The sequence below is a fragment of the Canis lupus genome, chromosome X, assembly GCF_048164855.1.
Source record: "Canis lupus baileyi chromosome X, mCanLup2.hap1, whole genome shotgun sequence".
Classification (NCBI taxonomy): domain Eukaryota; kingdom Metazoa; phylum Chordata; class Mammalia; order Carnivora; family Canidae; genus Canis; species Canis lupus.
The window spans coordinates 117,060,434-117,082,537 of record NC_132876.1 but is presented as its reverse complement, the minus strand read 5'-3'; the positions used below and the strand labels follow the sequence as shown (position 1 = coordinate 117,082,537).

General features: G+C 44.4%; 1 protein-coding gene across 1 annotated transcript in view; it reads right to left on the bottom strand.

Moving 5' to 3' along the window:
- ARHGAP6 (Rho GTPase activating protein 6) overlaps positions 1-16,099 on the bottom strand; it is a 483,961-nt gene extending 467,862 nt beyond the window's left edge. Inside the window, exon 1 of the mRNA XM_072817848.1 lies at positions 15,228-16,099. Within this exon, the coding sequence (XP_072673949.1) occupies positions 15,228-15,806 (579 nt within the window). The 5' untranslated portion in view covers positions 15,807-16,099. The remainder of the gene's footprint in view (positions 1-15,227) is intronic.
- Positions 16,100-22,104: the final 6,005 nt, after the last annotated feature.

Sequence of the window (22,104 nt, the reverse complement as noted above, 5' to 3'; positions counted from 1 at the left end):
CCAGAAGACATGAACAGACATTTCTCCAAAGAAGACATACAGATGATCAACAGACACACCGAAAGATGCTCAACATCACAAATCAGGGAAATCCAAATCAAAACCACAATGAAATATTACATCGCACCTGTCAGAATGGCTAAAATCAAAAACACAAGAAACAACAAGGGTTGGTGAGGAGGTGGCGAAAAAGGAATCCTTGTGCACTGTGGGTGGGAATGCAAGCTGCGCAGCCACTGTGGGAAACAGTATGGATGATCCTCAAAATAAAAACAGAATTACCATATGATTCAGTCAGTAATTCTACTACTAGGTATTTACCCAAAGAATATGAAAAAATATATTGTACCCTGATGTTTACTGGAGCATTATTTAAAATAGCCAAAGTACGAAACCAGACTAGTGTCCATTGATAGATGAATGGATAAAGAAGTGGTATATATATACAATGAAATATCATTCAGCCATAAAGGAAAAGAATAAAATCTTGCCATTTTCAACAACATGGATGGATCTAGACAGTATAATGCTAAGTGAAATAAGTCAGAGAATGACAAATACCGTATGATTTGACTCATATATGGAATTTAAGAAACAAATGAACAAAGGAAAAATAGACAAACCAAAAAACAGACTTTTAACTATAGATGGTTGCCAGAGCAGAGGCAGGTGGAGAAATGGGTGAAGTAGGTGAAGGGAATTAAGAGAGTACGTTTCATGCTGAGCACTGAATAATGTATAGAATTGTCGAGGGATCCCTGGGTGGCTCAGCGGTTTAGCGCCTGCCTTTGGCTCAGGGTGTGATCCTGGAGTCCCCAGATGGAGTCCCCCATCGGGCTCCCTGCAGGGAGTCTGCTTCTCCCTCTGCCTGTGTCTCTGCCTCTCTCTCTGTGTGTGTCTCTTGTGAATAAATAAATAAATAATTTAAAAAAAGAATTGTTGAATCACTATATTGTACACCTGATATAACACTACATGTTAACTATACTAGAATTAAAATTCTAAAAAACACTAAAAACAGGGGATCCCTGGGTGGCGCAGCGGTTTGGCGCCTGCCTTTGGCCCAGGGCGCGATCCTGGAGACCCGGGATCGAATCCCACATCGGGCTCCCGGTGCATGGAGCCTGCTTCTCCCTCTGCCTGTGTCTCTGCCTCTCTGCCTCTCTCTCTCTCTCTCTCTCTCTCTCTGTGAGACTATCATAAAAAAAAAAAAACACTAAAAACAGAAATACCAAACAATCCAGTAATTCTACTTCTGGGTACTTACCCAAGGAAAACAAAAACACTATTTCAAAAAATATATGCACCCCTATGTTTATTGCAGCATTATTTACAATAGCCAAGACACAGAAGCAGAGGTGCTTGGGTGGCTCAGTTCAGCACCCCGAGTCTTGATTTCAGCTCAGGTCATGATCTCAGGGCTGTGAGATTGAGCTCTGTGCTGGGTGTGAAACCAGTTTAAGATTCTCTCTGCCCCTCCCCCACCTTTCTCTCTCTCCCTCCCTTTCCCTCTTTGTCTTTAAAAATGTAAAAACATAAAAGGTTGCAGAAGGGGAGGGGGGATGGTGTGACTGAGTGATGGGCACTAAGGAGGGCACTTAATGGGATGAGCAAACTGAATTTAAATTAAAAAAATAAATATAAAAAACAAAAGATATGGAAGCAGCCCCAGTGTCCATCAATAGAGGAATGGATAGAGATGTGTTATACACACACACACACACACACACACACACACAATGAAATATTACTCGGTTATAAAAAGAATGAAATCTTGCAATTTGTGACAACATGGATGAACCTAGAGGATATCATGCTAAGTGAAATAGGCCAGACAGAGAAAGGCAAAAATCATATGATTTCACTTATGTGTGGCATCTAAGAAACAAAACAAAACAAAAAAAACAACAACAAAAATGAGAAACAGACTCATAACTATAGAGAACAATGGGTGGGGGGGGCAGGTGTGGAAGGCGAAATAGGCGAAGAGGATTCAGAGGTACAAACTTCCAGTTATAAAATAAATAAATCATGAGAATGAAAAGTACAGCACAGGGAATATAGTCAGTAATAGTGTAATAACTTTGCATAGTGGTGAAGAATAATTACACTGTGGTGAAAATTTCATCATATATATACATATATGTGTTGAACCACTATGTTGTACACATGAAATTAATATACTATATATCAACTGTACTTAAATTAAAAAATTTTAAATATAAATAAAAGTTAAATTAAAAGATGTAAAGGTAAATAAATAAAACTCTAGAAGAAGTCTGTCCAAATAAAAGAAAAAAATTGGGACTCCTGGGTGGCTCAGCTGGTTGAGCATCCAACTCTTGATTTCAGCTCAGGTCATGATCTTGGCTCAGGTCATGACCTCAGGGTCATGAGATGGAATTCCCACATCTGGCTCCACACTCAGTGGAGAGTCTGCTTGAAATTCTCTCTCTCTCCCTCTCCCTCTGTCCCTCCCCTGCCCCCTTCATGCTGCCCCACTCACACATGCACATGCTGCCTCAAAAAAGAAAAAGAAAGAAAGAAAGAAAAGAAGAAAAACTTTCTGCACTATAAAGATACTGCATAGAAACAATGACTTGGAGAAAATATTTGTAGGTATACTAAGTTAATTTTCTTCTTGACGATTCAACTTTCCCATTCAGTGAATTTAAAAAATAACTTCTTTTTTACAAGTTTTGGATTTCAGTGAACATCTACATAAGATACATTTACCATATCTTCATATAAATTAGAAATGATACCTTATAAGGACAGTAAAATACATACCAGGAATTTAAACATTTTCTATAAGAGAGATATTTCTAGATGAGGAGAGACAAACTTGACAGTCATGACCCACTTGACACTTCTGCATCTAGCTTCCCTCAGGGAGAACCAAAATTCTGAATAATACTGCAAAGAGAAATGCATTATTTCATTTGTTTAAAATTTATAACTCTGGGGTGCCTGGGCGGTTCACTCGGTTAAACGTCTGCCTTTGGCTTAGCTTATGATATCAGGGTCCTGGGGTTGAGCCCCGCACCAGGCTCCCCGCTCAGCGAGGAGTCTGCTTCTCCCTCTGCCTCTCCCCTCCCTGCCCCTCCCCCACTCATGCTCTCTCACTTTCTCAAACAAATAAAATCTTAAAAAAAAAACTTGAAAAACTTATTTCAACTAAAAGAATTCTGAACAAGAACCTAAATATTCCATTATTTCCATAACACTTTACCAGTGTTTAACAGTGTATTCTCAGCTATATGAAAAAAAAATGATGTATTTACTTAAATTAGAAGATTATTTACAAAAATTAAAAGATTTTTAAAGATAAATTAAAAGATGCCATTGTAGCAGAACGACAATACATTTACCGAGTTTACAACTCAGCACTCCTGAAGCTTGTCTGGGACTCCGACTTGGAGCTCACTCCAAGCTGACTTCGAGTCAGCTTACCATCTCCATATCAACTTTCCCATTTATTTTCTTGGCGTGTGAACAAACACATTCTGACAGCACCATTTATTGACAACATACTGACATTAGAATCCAGATTCAACACACCTCTTCAGGGGCTCGCTAAAAGACCCTTTTGATGGAATTATGAAAACTGCACCTGTCTTTGAACTCACTTATAAATCATGAAAGGAAGAAACCTGACGCACTGGGTCTAACAGCAAAAAACCTGGACACAGTGAGTTCTAATCCTGGATTTCCATTAGGAGTTTACAAGATAACCTTGGGTCAATAGTTTAACTTCAAACTATTCTTCTAGTCTAACATGTTCACAATTCTTATCTGCCAAAAAGCAAATATGACCAAACTTTGTGTTGACCCTCACAAGGAAAGCTAAGCCAACCTGTACTTCTTTACACAATTTCAGGAAGAATTTCCATGTCCATTTTAAACTTAAGTCAGAACTCTGAAGGTCTTCATTTGGACAGTCCAGGCATAGACTGGGGATCTCATAAATAGGATTTAAGTATCACACGGATGTCTGGACTACATAGAAAAAATTTTAGAAGCTTTTCCCCTCCTAATATTCTCTTTTGTTCCCAGACTGCTGAAGTCTGTCTAGAAATGTTCATGGGAGTTAGTTAGATTTTGAGAGAGGAAAAAAAAAAAGCATCTGAATGTAGATGGTATAACCTTGATTTAGTGATGGTACCTTGTTCGCCTGGAAAGATGAGCCATGAAAAAAGTCAGCTTGATCTCACATGATAGTGGTGGTATGAGGAGGTGAGAAAAACACCGGGCTTGAAGTGAGAAAGCAGTCTGCCATTTACCAGCTAGAGAACCAGGGCTGGACTGGGAGCTATCCAGTTTCCAACATTGTAAGTATTCTACAAACAAAAAGTGTCTGATGCAATAAGTTACTATGACTAGTGTGTGGGAATGAAGGTTATTACCCCTAGGCCTGTTGGCATGTTGGGTTATAACAAATCCACAAAGCAAGTCTGGCAAATTCCTGTGTTCCAAGTCACTAGGCCAAAACACCAGGGGTGACAGCCTGCTGTTGCTCCAATGCCTATCATGAAAAGTATATCTTACTTAACAGCTGGCAAAATCCATTTCCAATTACCTTGCGCTGTTGTCCAACTCAACTAGTTCTACTCATTCACTTGTTGATCACCTAAGCCCTCTTTGATTGCCACAGTAGAAAGACCCAGTTTCCCAGCATACAGTAGGTGAAGAATAAATATTTTCTACTACTGTAATGTTTTAATCCAAGTCCTACCTAGGTTGCCTCCTAGTTGTGTGACCTGAACACATCTTCCATTTATTTAACCTCGTTGGCCTTAGCATCTTGTAGTACTTCCTATCTGCTGGGCACTTTCCAAGTAATTAATTCTTGAGATCCTCACAAAAATTTCCTGAGGTACACACTTTATCCCCATTTTACAGATGAGGAAACTGAGACAGAAATATGCTTTGCAATTTCTTTAAGGTTACAAGGCAGAGCTGGGATCTGAACCCAGGCAGTCTGGCTCAGAGTCCAGCTCTAACCCATTCACTTCCTTTCCTCTCCAACTAAGTCTGGTTACCTCTTAATGGGAATCCCAGTGTCCTCATGTACAAAATAAATGTTGATACTGTCATCCTAGAGAATTGTAGTAATAACAAAAAAAATTGGTGAGCACTCTGCAAACACTAATTGTTGTTTCACTTACCACTACCATCAACACCCATCAACTGAAATAAGTGCACAGGGAATCAACTGGAATTTCCAACATGAGAATGATACTTTGCTCAAAAGCCATTTAGGTCTCAAAGTACCAGCTTGCCTAATTGTTTCTCAACACCTGAGAAATGAAGTCATCAGCAATGCAAGCATTGATCCAATGCTTATTCACACTTCAGCTCCTATAAGTGGTATGAATTCACCCATTCCCATGAGGTGTCAAGATATACAGAAACAAAAATGTGCCATCTTCCTTGATCTGCAGTCCACCCAACTCAATTCATTTCCGATTTCTCCACAGACATGAACAGTTTAGGCTTAGCCTTCTCTGGGGTCCATCAGCACATCGTTTGATGAGCAGTTTCCCAAGTTGCTTTTAATTCTAATGGCTCCTGAAAATCTTTGGCTATTTAATAACTCTGATGTGATATGACCAGGCAATTTTTCAAGATCATAAGCAGTTTTTAAAGTTCCTGCATATTGTGAAAAACAATCTTTTTAATCGCTTGCTTTCAAGGCCTAATAATCAGGACACAGAATCTCCACGGTAACCAATCTCAGAAAATCCTGGGCTGGCTGTCAACTCTTCCATCGAATCTGCCCGAGCCATTACTACCTCCCTTGCTGCATCTTCAAGGACAACGTTTCACATGCATTAGACCTAGGCCAACTGCATAACTGTTCATTTATGTTTCTGTTTTCTTGAAAAGATGCTGTGGCAACAATATTGGTATATTTTCTAAAAGTTATAAACACCATTCTTTCTTAACACCACTCTTTCTTAACAGATATTAAAATTTGCATACTATAAAATTCATCCTTTTATTTTTTTAAAGATTTTATTTATTTATTCATGAGAGACAGAGAGACATACAGAGAGAGAGAGAGAGAGAGAGAGAGAGAGAGGCAGAGACACAGGCAGAGGGAGAAGCAGGCTCCACGCAGGGAGCCTGATGCGGCACTCCATCCCAGGACCCTAGGATCACGCCCTGAGCCGAAGGCAGATGCTCAATCCCTGAGCCACCCAGGTGTCCCAAAATTCATCCTTTTAAAGTGAACAACTGGGCAGCAGGGGTGGCTCAGCGGTTTAGCACCGCCTTCAGCCCAGGGCCTGATCCTGGAGACCCAGGATCAAGTCCCACGTCGGGCTCCCTGCATGGAGCCTGCTTCTCCCTCTGCCTGTGTCTCTGCCTCTCTCTCTCTGTGTCTCTCATGAATAAACAAATAAAATCTTCTACAAAAAATAAAGTGCACAACTCAGCAACATCTTAAAGGATATTCAGCAGGTTGTGCAACTATCACCTCTATCTCATTCCAGAACATGTTCAAAATCCCAAAAAGAAACTTAGTATTCATTAGCAGTCACTCCCCATCCCTCCCTACTGCCAGCCTCTGGCAGCCACTCATCTACTTTGTTTCTGTCTGGATTTGCCTATTCTGGACAGTTCATATAAACAGAATCATATAATTTGTGGCCCTTTGTGACTAGCTTATTTCACTTAGCTTGTTTTCAAGATTCATCCGCGTTCTAGCAAGTATCAGTACCTCTTTCCATTTTATTGCCAAATAATCTTGCATTGTAGGGCTAGAACACAGTGTGTTTATCCATTCATCTACTGATGGGCAGTTGGTTATTTCCACCATGTTGGCTATTACAATAATGCTGCTATGGATATTCATGGACATGGTTTTGCATGGATATACTTTCACTTCTCTTGAATATGTACCTAGAGGTGGAATTACTGAGTCATATGGTAACTCTGTGTTTAATTTTTCAAGAAACCACCATGCTGTTTTTCAGAGCCACTGTACCATTCTGCATTGTCACCAACACTGTAGGAGCATTTCAAATTCTAGACATTCTTGCCAACACCTGTTATCCCTTTTTTGCAGCCATCTTAGTGGGTATGAAGTGGTGTGTCACTGTGGTTTCGATTTGCAGTTCCCTAATAGCACGTGAGCATATCATTCTTTACTTACTAACACACTCTACTACCATTTTTTCACACATTACATTCCACCCCTTCTGCCATATTTTAACACAGTTGCAATGATAGTCTCACTCTCTTTTTCATAAGCAACGGCCCAGAGAGGATGCAGTAAACTGTAGAATAAGATTCCATGCCCCAAAGGTGTATCTCCGGGATTTGGAAAACTGCTGTCAGAATACAGACTCCCTCAGTCATTGACTGGATTCTGGTATGAAACACACTTTCCCGGCTGCAGGCACCAGACTGGAAGAATCAGAATCCCACTGTGGAAAAATAAGCTCACGATTCTGCAAACCCTGAATGTGTCACGATATGCACCATACTCAAAGCTTATTTATTTTGAGATGGCATCTGGTTGAGCCAAGAAGTGGAAATGGAGCTTTCTCGGATAGATATGGGACCAGGTGATCAAAAGCAGAGTAGGAAGGAGAGAAGGTGTGATGGCTGTCAGACTGACGCTCTGCCATCTGGCACTCTCATACTCCATTCTTGTTGGACTTCTGTAAGTTCCTGAAGTGTCCTACCTTCCCTCCGACCTACAGGCTGTTCCTTCCAGCCAGCATGCCGCCTGCCTTCCTTTTCATTTGGCAAAGCCTCCTTATCCACTGCTTTCAGTTTAGACATCCCAGTTGCCCTTAGTCCTTGTGTTGGTTTCCTGTGGCCGCTGTGACAAATCACCACAAACATTGCAGCTTAAAACAACACACATTTATTCTCTCACAGCTCTGGAGGTCAGAAGTCCCACTGGACTAGGATGAAGACGTTGGCAGGGCTACACCCCTTCTGCAGGTTCTAGGGGACGATCTACATCCTCGCCCTTTTCAGCTTCTAGAGGCTGCTGCATTCCTTGGCATGTGACTCCTCCTTCCATTTTCAAAGCCAGCAGTGTAGCATCTTCAAAACCAAGTCATCCTTCCTTTTCCTTCTTCCCTCCCTTCCTCCCTCTGGCTCCCCTCCTTCCCTCTCTCTCTCTCTCCCACTCATTTATCCCCACATCTCCTTCTCTGACTCTGACCCTCCTGCTTCCCTCTTATAAGGACTCTTGTAATGCCATTGGCTCACCCAGATAACCCCAGATCATCCCCCACCTCCAGATACTTACCTTAGTCACATCTGCATAGTCCCTTTTGCCATGTAAGGTAGTGTATCCATGGGTTCTGGGAACAGGGACACGGATATTTGGGGGCCATTGTCCTGTCTACGGTAGTCCTCCTGTAGCAATGCCACAGCATTCTGAACAGTACAGGGGCCTATTTATCCGAAAGTATTATTTTCATAAAAGGATAAGCACCCTGTGGGACCATGCCTGTTTGTTCCACGTATATCCCCCATGTCAAGGGCATAGCTGGTACTCAATAAATATTTGATGACTGCCTAGCTGAGGGACTGGTTTGGCTTTCCCCGCCCAGAGTTCCTGGGGAAGGGGAGAAGGTGGGCCGAGACTCTATTGTAAAAGCCTTTGAAATGACTCACTAAGCAGTTTGGATTTCATTCTGTACATACTGAGTCCCAGCAAGGGTTTCTGCTCAGAAAGTTAACATGATTACAAAGTGTCTTTGGAGGAAAAGGCCCATAAGCCAGATGGGAAGAGGGAGAAACTGAAGGCAGGGTAGCCAAGCAGGAGGCCACAGCCTATGAGGACCCAGCGAGGCAACAGCAGGAAGAAGGTACAGCTGCAGAAAGATGTAGGAAGAATGGAGCAAATGAGAAGTAAACACAGCAGGATGGAGTGACTTATTTGAGAAGATAGGAGAAAGCAGAGGGGAGCGCGCTGGAGATGCCTGCAACCTGGGAAAAGTAAGCAGGCGGAAGAATGGTGACACCAACCAAAATAAGGAATGCAGAAAGGGGACCGCGCTCAGAGGGAAGAGGACTGACCTGCTCTGCTCTGGACACACAGAACACGCGGAGTCCGGCGGACAGCGGGAGCAGACGTCCAGGAGGCCATCAGAAATGTGAGGAACCCAATCACCCCCAGACGGATGATGGCTCACGTCGCAAGGCTGAACGAGATCATCACAGGAGAACGATGTGAAGGAAAAACACAAGACCATGGGGACGGGTGGACAAAGAGTGGCACAGAGACAGAGGAGCAGGAGGAGACGCTGGAGATGGAGAGGCAGCAGTTGTGACCGGTGTGGGGGGGGAAGGAGGAGCGGGAGCAGGAGCCAGGGCAGGACAGGGTGGCAGGTCTGCTCAGAAGTCCAGCCAAAGGAGCTCTAAGGAGAGTCTTAGAATTGCAGTACCTTCGAGAAAACTGATAAGTAATGGGGATAGAAAAGATCCTGCCAAGATATAAGGTGCTCGTGGCCGCAGACTTTTTCCAGCAGTTTGGCAGTTTATACCGAGTCCAGAAGAATCTCCAGGTAGCTCTGCCCTTAACCTGTTTGAATTTGAGCTTAATCCTTCCAGTCCCTCTCTTTAAGTGTAAGATAAGGAGGCTGCAGCTAGATGCTCCCCGTAGTCCTTCCTGAGTCTAAAACTTGCTCTTTCCAACCTGCAAATCCCTAAATTCTGGTGAAAGTTCAATGTCCAGGCATCTGAGAAGTTACCTTCACATTAGTCTCTATTTAAGTTTAAAATTACTTTAGCGATGAATTCTAGCAGAGGGATATTCCAAGAGAGAGCATATGAAAGCTGAGTAACTATATTCCTAATTTATAAGTTCTTACGGCATTATGCGGATTTCAGACATAATTCCTTGGAAAATGCCTTTGTCAATTTCATATTTGCAGCTCTTACTCTAATTACTTCCTCTTTGGTGACACCGGTGAGCCTCTATTTTTAACGACAGTATTCATCTCTGCCCACATTTTAAATTTTAATTCCAGTTTCCACCACTATATATTTACCACTCAATTGTTCCCTACACATATATTTAGACACCCCACATTTTTTTCCTATCCTCGGTATCTTTCGGAAAGGCTTTTTTTTTTTTTTTCCAATTCAGAGCTCTGGTTGACATATACCAGAAAAGAAGAAGAAAACGACAAAGAGTGAACCCAGAAGCATGAGAGAAAACAGTACTGGAAAGCAAAACCTAGAATTCAGTTTCTTGTATAAAGTAGCACATTACGCAGAGTTCCTCAACTTCAGCACTATTGAAAGGTATCGAGCAGGATCATTCTTTGTCGTCACGGTCTGTCCTATACATTGCAAGGTGATGAACAGCATCCCTGGCCTCTACCCACCAGATAGCAGCAGCAACACCCTACCCCAGCTCTGGCAGCCAAAAATGCTGCCAGGTATTGCCAAATGTGCTCAGGGTGCAAACTCATCCACAGGTGAGAACCACATATATGATCATGTTACACCCTCATGCTAAAAAAAAAAAAAAAAAATCACCAATTTCTCCCGTTCTCCACCACAGCTTTTCTCAACCTGGGCATGCTTGACATTGAGAGCCAGAGAACTCTTTGCAGTGGAGCTGCCCTGTAATCATAAGATGTTTAGCAGCATTCCTGGCTTCTCCCCCAACTAGATGCCAGTAGCATCTCCTCCTATAGTAAACAGAATAATGTCCCACCAAAGATGTCCACACCCTAACCTCTGGAACCTATGAATATGTTAGGTTATATGGCAAAGGGGCATGAAGGTTGCAGATGAAATTAAAGGTTGCTAATCAACTGACCTTAAAATAATGAGATTATCCTGGATTACACAGGTGAGCCCACTGTAATTACAAGGGTCCTTAAGAGAGTCAGAGGGAGAAAGGATGATGGAAGAGAGTCAAAGAGATGCAACAAGGCTGGCTTTGAAAGGGGAAGGGGACCAATGAAAAAGCAAAGGAAACAGATCGTAGAGCCTTCAGAAAGAACACAGTCCTGCCAACACTTTGACTTTAGCCCAAGAGACCCATTTCAGACCTCTGACCTCCAGAACTGTAAGGTAATAAACTTATGTTGCTCTAAACCACTAAGTTTGAAAAAAAATAAAAATAAAAATAAAAAAATAAACCACTAAGTTTGGAGTAATTTGTCATGGCAGCAATAGGAAACTAATATATCACCACCCCTAGCTGTGACAACTCAAACTGTCTTCAGACATTGCTAAATGTCCCCTGGGGACAAAGTCACCTCTAGGTTGAGAACCACTACTCCACAAGATGTCCAGTCCAAACCCCTGAGATGTGCACAGTGGGGCTCTTCATAATGAATGCTACCCAAACTTTTGAATACTATTATCCAATACACAACGAGACACGGCCTATGCTCCAGGCATACAAAACTTCCAACTTCAAAAGCACTTTACATCCTTTCACCTCTCTGCGGGTTTAATGACAAGAGGTACCTTGGAGTGTAGGCCATGTCCTTTGGTCCTCCTGCCATTTGCATCCATACCCATAGTTAGTTATTATCCCCCAAATATGTGTGTGATTTCTGGTCTCGTTAGGTTACCATATAGACAGCCATGTGGTTGCTACATAAAATAAGCCATAGATGTCCTCACTCCCTCCTCCAAACCAGTGTTGCACTCAAGCCCCTCTAAGTCCTCTTTGTTGGACACTCTGGCATCACCAACTCCTCCGTGCCTCTACATGTCCATTCCTTTCTCTTTCACAAAGGAACCACCTCCCTCCCTCTTCTAAATGGCAGGCACTCTTGAAGATCAAGTTCAAGTGTTCTCTGCACAGTGAAGCCTTCCAAAATTCTCCGAAGCACAATGAATCATCACCCTCCTCCCCCGCCCAACACACACAGCCCAGTCCCTCACTGTGAAGGTGAATTCTGCACTGTACCTATTGGTCAACTCATCTGTCCTTGTCATTAGACTGAGCTCTTTAAGGGCCAACATCATATTTTAGCCTCTCTGCATTTCCAGTACCTAGAGAAATCGTGTGCTTAAGAAGTGCTTATGGGAGGAATGACGAAAAGAAGTCATGGATAGAGAAAGATCATTTTAATTATGGGTTATCAAAGCTGGCAAACTCCAAGTCAGCTATGAGCATAATCCTAGCTCTGATCCATGAGAATTAGGAGAATGTCAGGGTTGGAAGGAGACCTTACTCCTTTGACATCAGAATCAGGGACAGAGATGGGCTTCTAAGAAGAACACAAGTTGAGAAGCATGTACCGACTGTGTCACTGTGCACCATGTATCCCTTTGTTCTCCCTTCTACTCAACAGATACTCTACCCAGCATGTCCATGAATCCGTTTTTGTTAAAATGGTCCTGAAACACATAGTAAGGAAATATTAATAGAGTCATAGCTGACTTTGTTTAATACCTCCTGGTTTTAGACCATAAAATGGCCATTTGGGAACTTTGAGTAAGCACAAGGCATAGAGCTGCGGGCATTTATGAGAGTTGTGGGAGCGGAAGCCAGTGTATGAACAATTTAGTTTAAAAACAGAGAATCTGCTCAAAGAATTAAGCAGAAATAAATGTGATCCATCACTGGCTAAACCTGAATGAAGGTGAATTCTCAGGTTTGGCTATGGATTCAATGGAAGAGAAACAGAATAGTTTAACAAACCGTAAGAGGCCTATGTGACTCAAGAGAGATGTACATGGTTTTGAAAGTGGACGAAGGCCCCAGGGAAACTTGATGCTGGCAGAAACCACTTCCATGAGCACTTGCTAGATAACCAGCATGAGGTGCTACATTCACCTCACTGGGGCAGTTTTGCCCCCCAGAGAACATTCAGCAGTGTCTGTAGACATCTGTCATTGCCACACTGGCGGGGAGGAGTGCTACTGGCATCCAGTGGGTAGAGGCCCAGGATGCTACTAAATATCCTACAAGACATAGGATGGCCTCTACCACAAAGAATCATCTGGTGACAACTGTGAAGAATGCAGAAGCTGAGAAACCCTGAGCCAGAGCAACCCAGGAACGGCACAGGAACCAAAGTGCTCCTCCAGATCCCACTTCAAGTAACCTTGCAAGGTATCCACGTGCTGGACTTTTGACAGTATTGATAAAGCTTCTCTTTTAGGAGAGAGGATCCAGCTTGTTTGAAAATGAGAAGAACAAGCAGTGCTCAACTGGAGGAGTTTCCCGGGTTTTTGAGAAGGTTCCAGGGCATTAAACCTTTGAAAGGTAATCTAGGCCATTAAATTCCAGACCCAGGGGTTACAATAGAATATCTGGGCCTCTACTAAACAAATCCAGCCTTGGACCTTCAGTCCATCCAGTCACTCCATGTCTGCCTCGAGAATAAAGAAATTGGGCACACGCGTGCGTGCGCACATGCACACACTCACACACACGTGAACATCCGATGAGAAAATGTTGTTCTTTTGCTAGATGAGGCTGGCCATGTGCTAAGTATTAACCCTGCAAAGAGGTGAGAGTCACGGTGGACAAGCTTGCAGACTGCCCAAATGCTGCATAGAACAGTTAAAAGCCACCAGTACTGCCGCAGTTCAGATACATGTTCATCGATTATGAGATTTTAGTGGAGAAGATAATTTCTAACCAGCCATGGTCATCTACAGAAAAATACCTTTTGGTCATAACAGCAACAGTATCTGTATGCTACATTCCAAGTATGTACAGTTGTTAAGAAAAGCAGAGACATTCTTAATGATGCGATTGGGTTTAAACGTGAACGTCAGTGGCTGTCTAATCCATGAACCTGGCTTGCTTTTGCATTTCTCTCTCCTCTCAACTCATGCAAATTATTCTGATAATGTGCGCGTCAGATATATAGCAGGAATTCACCCCTCCTAAACACCGAGAAACATTCAACCTCCAGATTTTTTTATCCTCTCTCTAATGCTAAATTCTCTGTCGGGAAAGAATCTCTTGTTCTCTGACTTGTCTTTCTACTGCCTGTCTTCCTCAAGAAAATAGGCAGAACAGTCAGCAATGTTTGTTAGTTTTTGTGACCCATACTCCCCACCCAACAGCATGTTACTGTGACATGATAACTAATATTCTATTAATATGTGAGACTAATATTTGATTAATACTGTTGGTTTTTCTAAGGCAGTCTATTAAGAGACAAATTTTCATAGTTATCTCATGGTAACAGAGCGAGGTATGATCTCGGACGCTATTTTCAAACTGTTTTCCTTGGTTGTGTTTCCTTGATTTAGTCCAAATCTCCAGCAATTACATGGTATTTCATTTCATTTCTGTAATTCTAACTGTACTTTAAAATCTTTAATTACAACCAATGGAATCTCCCTTCCCTTATGGAAACAGATCCAAGGCAAATCTATAGAATTTGTGAACTGAAAGAGACTGGAAGTTGTTCATTTCTAAAACAACTACTATTTATTCTCTAAAAGCACGCTGCTTTCCAAGTACCCATCGACCACAGTTTCCCAAGAGCTCTATTCGCCATTCTTCTTAACCAGATGGCAAACATTTTAAAGGTACCAAATAGCTCCCTCTGAGTTCCCTATATATTAAAGATTCCTGATAGACATATATTTCGTTAACTACTAGTTGTCCGTAGTAGAATTTGGGCATATTTCCATGATCTTTCATAGCCTGAGGCAGAGATCCTTTTTCTCCTAGATTAAACTGCTATTTGGTACCATAGATTTCTGAAATCAGACCTTTAGGGAGAAGAAAAAATCAAAACTCGAGAATTCTAGTAGTTACTCCCCACACAACCCAAACACACACACCTACACACACACACACACACACACACAAACTATCAACAACACCCTCCAGAACAATGTTTCTGAATTCTCTGTAGAACAACCAGATGGCAGGCATATTTCAAAACACAGTACATCCAATCCTTGTAAGAGCATAGGAATTAGATCATTCGAGTTCTGAAAAATATCCACATTGGATGAAGGGATAAGATGACCCTTTGAAATCGCCTGTAGCAGAAACAGGAAAGCAGAACATCATCTCTCCCTCCAGCTCCCACCACTGCTCCAAAGTGGAGCCAAGAAGTCCTAACAAGACACACATCGGTGGCCCCTAGAGACCTCCCATTTCCAGGCACCACTTAACGGGCCAAAGGGGGACAGCCACACCATGGAAACCTCTCAGTGGGTCCCTGGCTCTGTAAATGTGAGGCAATTAAACAACTGCCCAGGTGTCCAGCCTTGGGCCATGAGCAGGCAAAGCACGGTACCCTACCTACCTCGGACTTCCACACAACGTAGGGGTGGCTGTGGCTGTTGGGGGGGGACTGGAACTTCCTCTGCTGGAGCCACCTCCTGGGAGAAGTGAAGATGCCATTAGGGCCACCCCCGGAGGAGCAGAGGATGGCGCTGCGGCCGCTGCCGGGCCCGGCCAAGACTGAAGGCAGGTCCCAGGCCATGCTCTTCTTGAGGCCACTGCGACCCAGGGGGACCTCATACTCAAAGTGGAAGCTGCCAGACGGTGACTTCTCCAGCGGAGTGCTGGGCGTGGAGAAGGATGAGCAGAGGGGTCTAGGGGGTGGGAGTCGGTTGGCCCGGGGGTGTGGGCCCCGAGGAGAGGACGCCGATCTGGGGCCGAGACCCTCGGCCGCGGGCAGCGGGGAGCAGAGGCGACCCGCGGTGGCGCCCCGCGAGCTGCCCTCCACGCCCGCCTCGCCCCCGCAGCCGCCGATCAGGGCCGGGTCCAAGCTGCGGGTCTGGCGCAGCTTCCTCTTGGAGAAGCCCTTGGCCGAGGCCGCGCCGCCCGAGGCTGGCGAGGAGCAGGAGAAGACACTGTGGAGCAGGCTCTGCGCGGACATCTCGGCGGGACCGTGCCTGAGGACCACGCTCTTCCCGCTCTCGGGACGCTGGCGACTTGGAACCGGGAAAGGAAGGGGGCTCAGGCTCGGCTGCAGGCGGGGCTGGCCGGACGCTGGCCGCGGGCGGCGGAGGGCAGTGCCCGGCTCACGCGCCACCAGCGCGCTCCAAGTGCCCCAGCGGGTGCAGAAGCAGAAGATCCATCACCAGCCTTCTAGGAAAAGAGGTCGGGCGGCCTCCTGCGGCCGCTAGAACCTTCCCCCAGAGCCCAAGTCGCGAATGGGGCGAGGAGGAGGAGGAGGAGGAGGAGGAGGAGGAGGAGGAGGAGGAGGAGGAAGGTCAGGCGCTCGTTGGGTTCCCAGCTCCAGCCCGCCAGCGCCACTCCCCCTTCGCAGCTCGCGCTCGCTGGCTCCGGACAGCCTCGAAGTCCTCAGCAAGCTCCTCCTCGCGCCCTGAGGACTGTCCCGAGGGCTGGGAGGAGGCCTCCGGGGCGTGCGCTCAGGGGCGCCCGTCGCGCGACCCGCGCTGCGAGAGGGACTTCCTCGGCTCCGAAGTCGGGCGCCCCAGCTGCGCCCGGGCTGCGCCGTCCTCGCGTCCCGGCCCCCGAAGCCGCGCGTCTGGCCTCGGCTCGGCGGTCGCGCCCACCCCTCCGACCGGCTCGGCGCAAGGGGGTCGCCAAGCTCCAGGCGCCCGCGGGGTGCTAGCCTCGCCACCAAGTGGGGACACGGACGGCGCTGCGCCTGGGGCCTCCCAAGGGCCGAGTGGCTCCGCGGGCGGAGGACTGCTGGCCGCGCTCAGGGAGCGAAGAGAGAGCCCCGGGGGAGCGCCCAAGCCCCACCGAGAAGGGCTCGGGGTACGGGCAGCCCAGCCGTGGGCCCAGGGCCGGAGCGGAGCTGTCCCCGCACGCTCGCGCGGGAGGCAGGGGGAAGCGGGCGGGAGGGAAGCCCGGGCTGGGGCTGGGGCGGAGCCAGGAGCAGGAGAGAGCAGAACGTGGAGATTTCCAGGCGCCAAACCTGGGAGCCGCGCAGGAGAGCGCAGCTCGCCGGTGATACCGGGTTTCCAGGGGAGAAAGCCGGGAGGACGGAAGTTCGGACCTTCTCCCTGTCTCCCATCCCCCACCCAGCTCGAGGGGGCGCCAGCTCCACTCACGTTTCTGGAAAGGAAAGGAAGTGTCAGATTGCACCCCACCCACTGGTGTCAGATGGGCAGCCCGGGCCGGTTGCTCTGAAGTTGGGAGTTAAATCTCCCGTCTTCCTATTGCTGCCCCCTACTCCTTTCCCCCCTCCTTGTCTTATAGGACAGAGATTCAGTTCAAAAGCAGTGGCCGCAAATGAATGGGCTGGAGACGGGGACGCACTGAGGAGGTGGGGAGAGTCCTGGCCCAGTAAGGGTCATGTGCGAATGTACTGGAGGAGGAGGGGTGAGTGGGGTGGGCAGGAGGCAGGCGCCCACAGCAGCGTCAGCCCAGAGCCGGCGGAGATTGGCGCTCACAAGGGCTAGGTCTCCGGGTCTCGGCTCCGGGACGCCCCTGGGCGAAGCGCGCCGCGGCCACATTCCTGAGAAGCTGGAGAACCTGGCGATGTCCACGTGCCCCACTCGGACGAGCCTGGAAGCGGCTTCTCCCGCTACCGTCCGACCCCTGGAATCTAAAAAGCGCAGAGCCTCCCCGGCCTGTCGGCGGGCTTTGTGATGTAACATCGAAGTTTTGCAACGCAGCTTACAACCTTACCAGGGGAGAGAAAGGATGTTGAAAACGCCCGCGTACTTGATTTAACTGTTCGCGTGTCCTCTTTTACCGCTTCGGGTGAAGAGAACTATATGCGAATGCAAAGGTGACTTTCCTCTACCGTTTCTTTTATTAAAAAAAAAAAACTTGACAATGAACCTATAAATACAGGTGTTTGGCACAAACGTTCACCTTGCTGTGGGTACCTAAAAACTGTCCAACTTTGATTTTGCAAGACTTCTATTATTCCCTATGAAATTTTCAGGGAAAAATTTTGTCTTTTTCAAAAGTGTGTTCAATGTTCCTAGATATTCAACTAGCTAGGAGGAGGCACGTCGGGGGAGCTAACAGAAGAATCCAGCACCTCCACAAAGGGCTTCATTCGGCCCCCAGGATCTCTGCCGCACATGCTTTTGTAAATGCGGGTGGGACAGACTGCACCCTGGGAGTTCCTTCTGGGAACTTTACGACCTATCTGCTGCCTAAGGACAGAATGAGTTGGTTACAGACTTCCCAGCACTCTCACTGCTGGCCATCTCTTCGCACCCTGAGACTTAAGTATTCTCATTGGCTGATGATCAGGTGTGCTATGGAGAAGTAAAATTGCTTACTGCCCTGCCTGACTACACTCGCCAAATTACATTTGGAGGATTGTCCGCATTCGCTTTCCTCCATCCTCAAACAAGTCACATTAGAAATAAAAGACGGTGGGTCTTGCCTGCCCTTTCCTTACTCGACAATACCCTGTAACTTGTCACTAGTAATGAAAACACTTAATATCTCTACCATTCAGATACCATTGCGTGGAATTGGTTATGCCTCATTGGCTTTTGGCATTTGGAGTAGATGGTTAACCAAGTCACACTCCATAGAACCTCTTATAACTCAAGGTGGTTGAGCAAATGTAATTTATGGTTCATATACATTGTACTTCTCTAAACCCATATAATAACCATGGAGTTGAAAATGCAACCCTGCCACTATTATATAAGGCTTATAAGAATGCCCTCTAGGTATAAAGACATACATTCCTGGTTATAGGATGTTGGAGAACCAATGAGCAGAAAGATTCTTCTATTGGCACTTGGGGCTTGGAGCAGACACATCCAGTTAATTCATCATCTTGTTTCCAATGGATCTTGACTCTCTATTAGCCTGAAGCTTGCCTCACTGTTGGGAACAATGAATAAATTATTTTAAATATTCATAGAATTAGCTTCGGGCTCCTGGTTTAAAGCCCAGTATAAGCTTTTAAAACTCTGGGAGTGGGGTGGAATATAGTGGTACTTCTGGAAAGAAAGCATTCGTAAGAAAATTATTTGGATTTTTTAATGATATTTTTTGAACTATTTTGATTTCCAATCTATTAGGTTTATTTTGCAGTCATTGTGGTTTGTGGCATATTTATTCATTCCTAGTTAGGGCATCCTATTTTACTCTTGTTTGTTATATAATCCTTTTGCTTATATAGACCCAACTCATATTGGCCTTTGTGATTGCCATCCTGATTAAGGAAGATCTGGGTTTCATTTACCAATTTCAAAAACAGCTGGTCTTGTTACATTGATCGCCAGCATCTTTCTTACAATTCATCAGCCTGCTTCATAAGCAATATAACTGGTAATCTAGAAATAAATGGTTTTGAATATATACTTTAAAAATCAGATCTGTGGGACTTTGCTCCTTTTTCGAGGGCATTGCTATTGAAAAGTAGTGTCCATGTTGGTTTATTTTTTTCCCTCAGAATCAAAGTTAATCAAAGCCCTAGGATACCTGTTATTAAAGAGCAGAAGAATATTCTAATGAAAGTTCTAGAGTCCTTGGCCTCACATCAAGGTATCCTTTTATCAAGAATCCTAGAATACTCATCAGTTTTCTTTCTATTCTCTTGAGATACTATTCCTATAAACACATACATCTTACTACCAAAGGATATATTCTGTTAAAACAAATTTCCCTTTTCTTAACTTTATCCCTTGAAATTTTTCTTATCTTTAGCCAAAATTCCTCTTTCCCCTTGGTGTTTAGACCCTCAAGCTATTTGTAGATTTTTATCATGCCCCTTGGGTCTGACTCTGTGGTTTGGCTACACTATAAAGTTCATATTTTGCTTTAAAACCATCATTGTAGATGATCTCCTCTGGATTCCCTCCAGTTGCTTATTTCTTTTCAGTCCTGATGTCTAATATTGTAGGTTGGGGCATCCTATTTTGCCCTTGTTTGTTATATAACCCCATTGCTTATATCGAACCAAATCACATTAAACTTCCTGATTGTTGCCATATAATATTTCAGATTTCTATCTGCTTGGCTCCCCATGCTTAGCATCACTGATTTTTACTTCATCCTGCTTGTGTCTCTCAAACTGATTGTGATCCCTCTGATATTTCCACATTTTAAGTGGTAGCTGGGGTCAACAGTTCACAGCACCTTACTCTCCCATAGAAGTCCAGAGTTCTGCCTCTAAGTTCCTGAAACATGAAAAGGGGGACAGATTTTTAACCTATGTGGTGTGGAGTATATGAGAAACGTGCAGAGAACTTTACAGGACTTAAGAATGTTAATTACATTAAATAACCAGACTGTCCCATACTCAAACTGCTTCTTAACTGTAAGCTAGGAATTTTTGTAGCTGAACTAAGACTGTTTCTTCTGATTCCTATTCTAGGATCTCCTTGAATAAATATAATTGCCAAGGCACTTAAACTACAACTGGTGGATGTCAGTATGGAGATAAATCTAGCGTTGCAGGATAATTCCATTTGGGTAAGATTTGCAAAAACTCACTTTCTTAAACACCAACCCAGCATTGAAGAACAGTGAACACTGAAGAACAGTTTTCCAAACATGAAAATGTTGTCAAATATTCTCTAGAAGGTGAATATAATGATTTGCATGGTATAAGGGTTTTTGAGAGCTTGAGTCATAATCCGTACCATGATGTGAAAAGACTAAGAAGTTCAACTCTCCATCTTAGAGAAAAACTTACTATTATATTACCAAAAGAAATGTTCAGAGGGGGAAATCTTCATGCAAATACTAAAGGGAAAAAGCACTGAACATGTCTATACCACTTGTTAACTCGAATTTAGTGTTGTACTCAAGATCATCTTTTCAAAAAGTTTGGTCCTGCCCTTTTAATCATAACAATATAATAACTAACACTTGTTGGAACTTACTACATGGCAGGCACTGGGCTGAAATCATGCATGCGCTCTCCAAATCAACAGTCACAAGCACACACGAAGCTAGAATACCTAACCCCCAACTGTATAGATGAAGAAAACCAAGTCTCGTAGGTCACCCCCTGGTTAAGTGGCAGAGCTAGTATTTCAGATCCACGTCATCCAATCTCAACCTCTAACTCTCGTAGGACTAGAACTGCAGATTAAGAAACAAGCCCTTCATTTTGGAAGTGCTTTGGGACCCTTCCTGGATGGATTTCAATTTGTTGGTTTCCCATCTAGCTGTGTGACCTTGGCCACATCACTTCACAGCTCTTGATCTCACTTATCCATCCGCAAAATCACATTCACTTCAGAAGGCTGTAGAAATGAGTAAAGAACCTAATGAATGCAGCATGCTCAGCAAAGAGCATTCTGGAGGAAATGAGTACAATGACAGGAGTTGTAACTATAATCTATCCAAAAATCTATCTATTTTAAATTACTTTATGAATCCAGATATATTGAATGACCAACCACCCCTAATGTGAATTCACCTGGTCTAACTCCCAAAAGACCTATTCAAACCTTTCCAATTTGCTAATGAATCATTTAAAATTATTTGAAAAAGAACTGTGGATGACTCAGTGAATAGTCATAGCTGGGGTTTTCACCACTCCCCAAGTTTTAGTGAGGTGCTATCAATACCAACATAGTCTTTCAAGGCAGGGCACTTTTTTGAGTTAAATGAAGGACAACTTGGGATTCTCCATATTCAGAGAGGAGTGTAGGGAATGTTTTACCTCCTACTACATTTATATACCAACAGGCCAGTTTGGGGGCTCAAATTCACATTGCCCAGAATTAGAATCATGAACTCTTTCTCTAAAAGAGGCATGCAGTTGAAGTTTGAGGTTTGATCTCAGAGTCCTGGGATCAAGGCCCACATTGGACTCCACACTCAGCACAGAATCTGCTTAAGATTCTCTCTTTCCCTCTGCTCCCATCTAAAATAAATCTTTGAAAACAAAACAACTTAAGCCAAGTTCCAGTATGGATGTGCTTAGCAGAGTACCAGGAGCCACACATGAAACAAACAATTGTTGTCTACCTGCAGCCACCATTTGAAAGAATCTTCCAGCATCAAATCCTAAATGTGTGACCATCACCACTTTTGGTTTTGGCTTTGGCTTTGAAACTTGAACTCAAGAGACTTTTAATAATAATACAGGTTGGCTAACAACCAAATTCTATTTCAGTTTATAAACATTTTTTAAATTTTTTTAAAATTTATTTTAGAGGGGCAGAGGAAGGAGAGAATCTTAAGCAGACTGTTTGCTGAGCACAGAGCCAATGTTAGGCTCAATCTCACAACCCTAAGACCATGACCTGAGCCAAAACCAAGAGTCA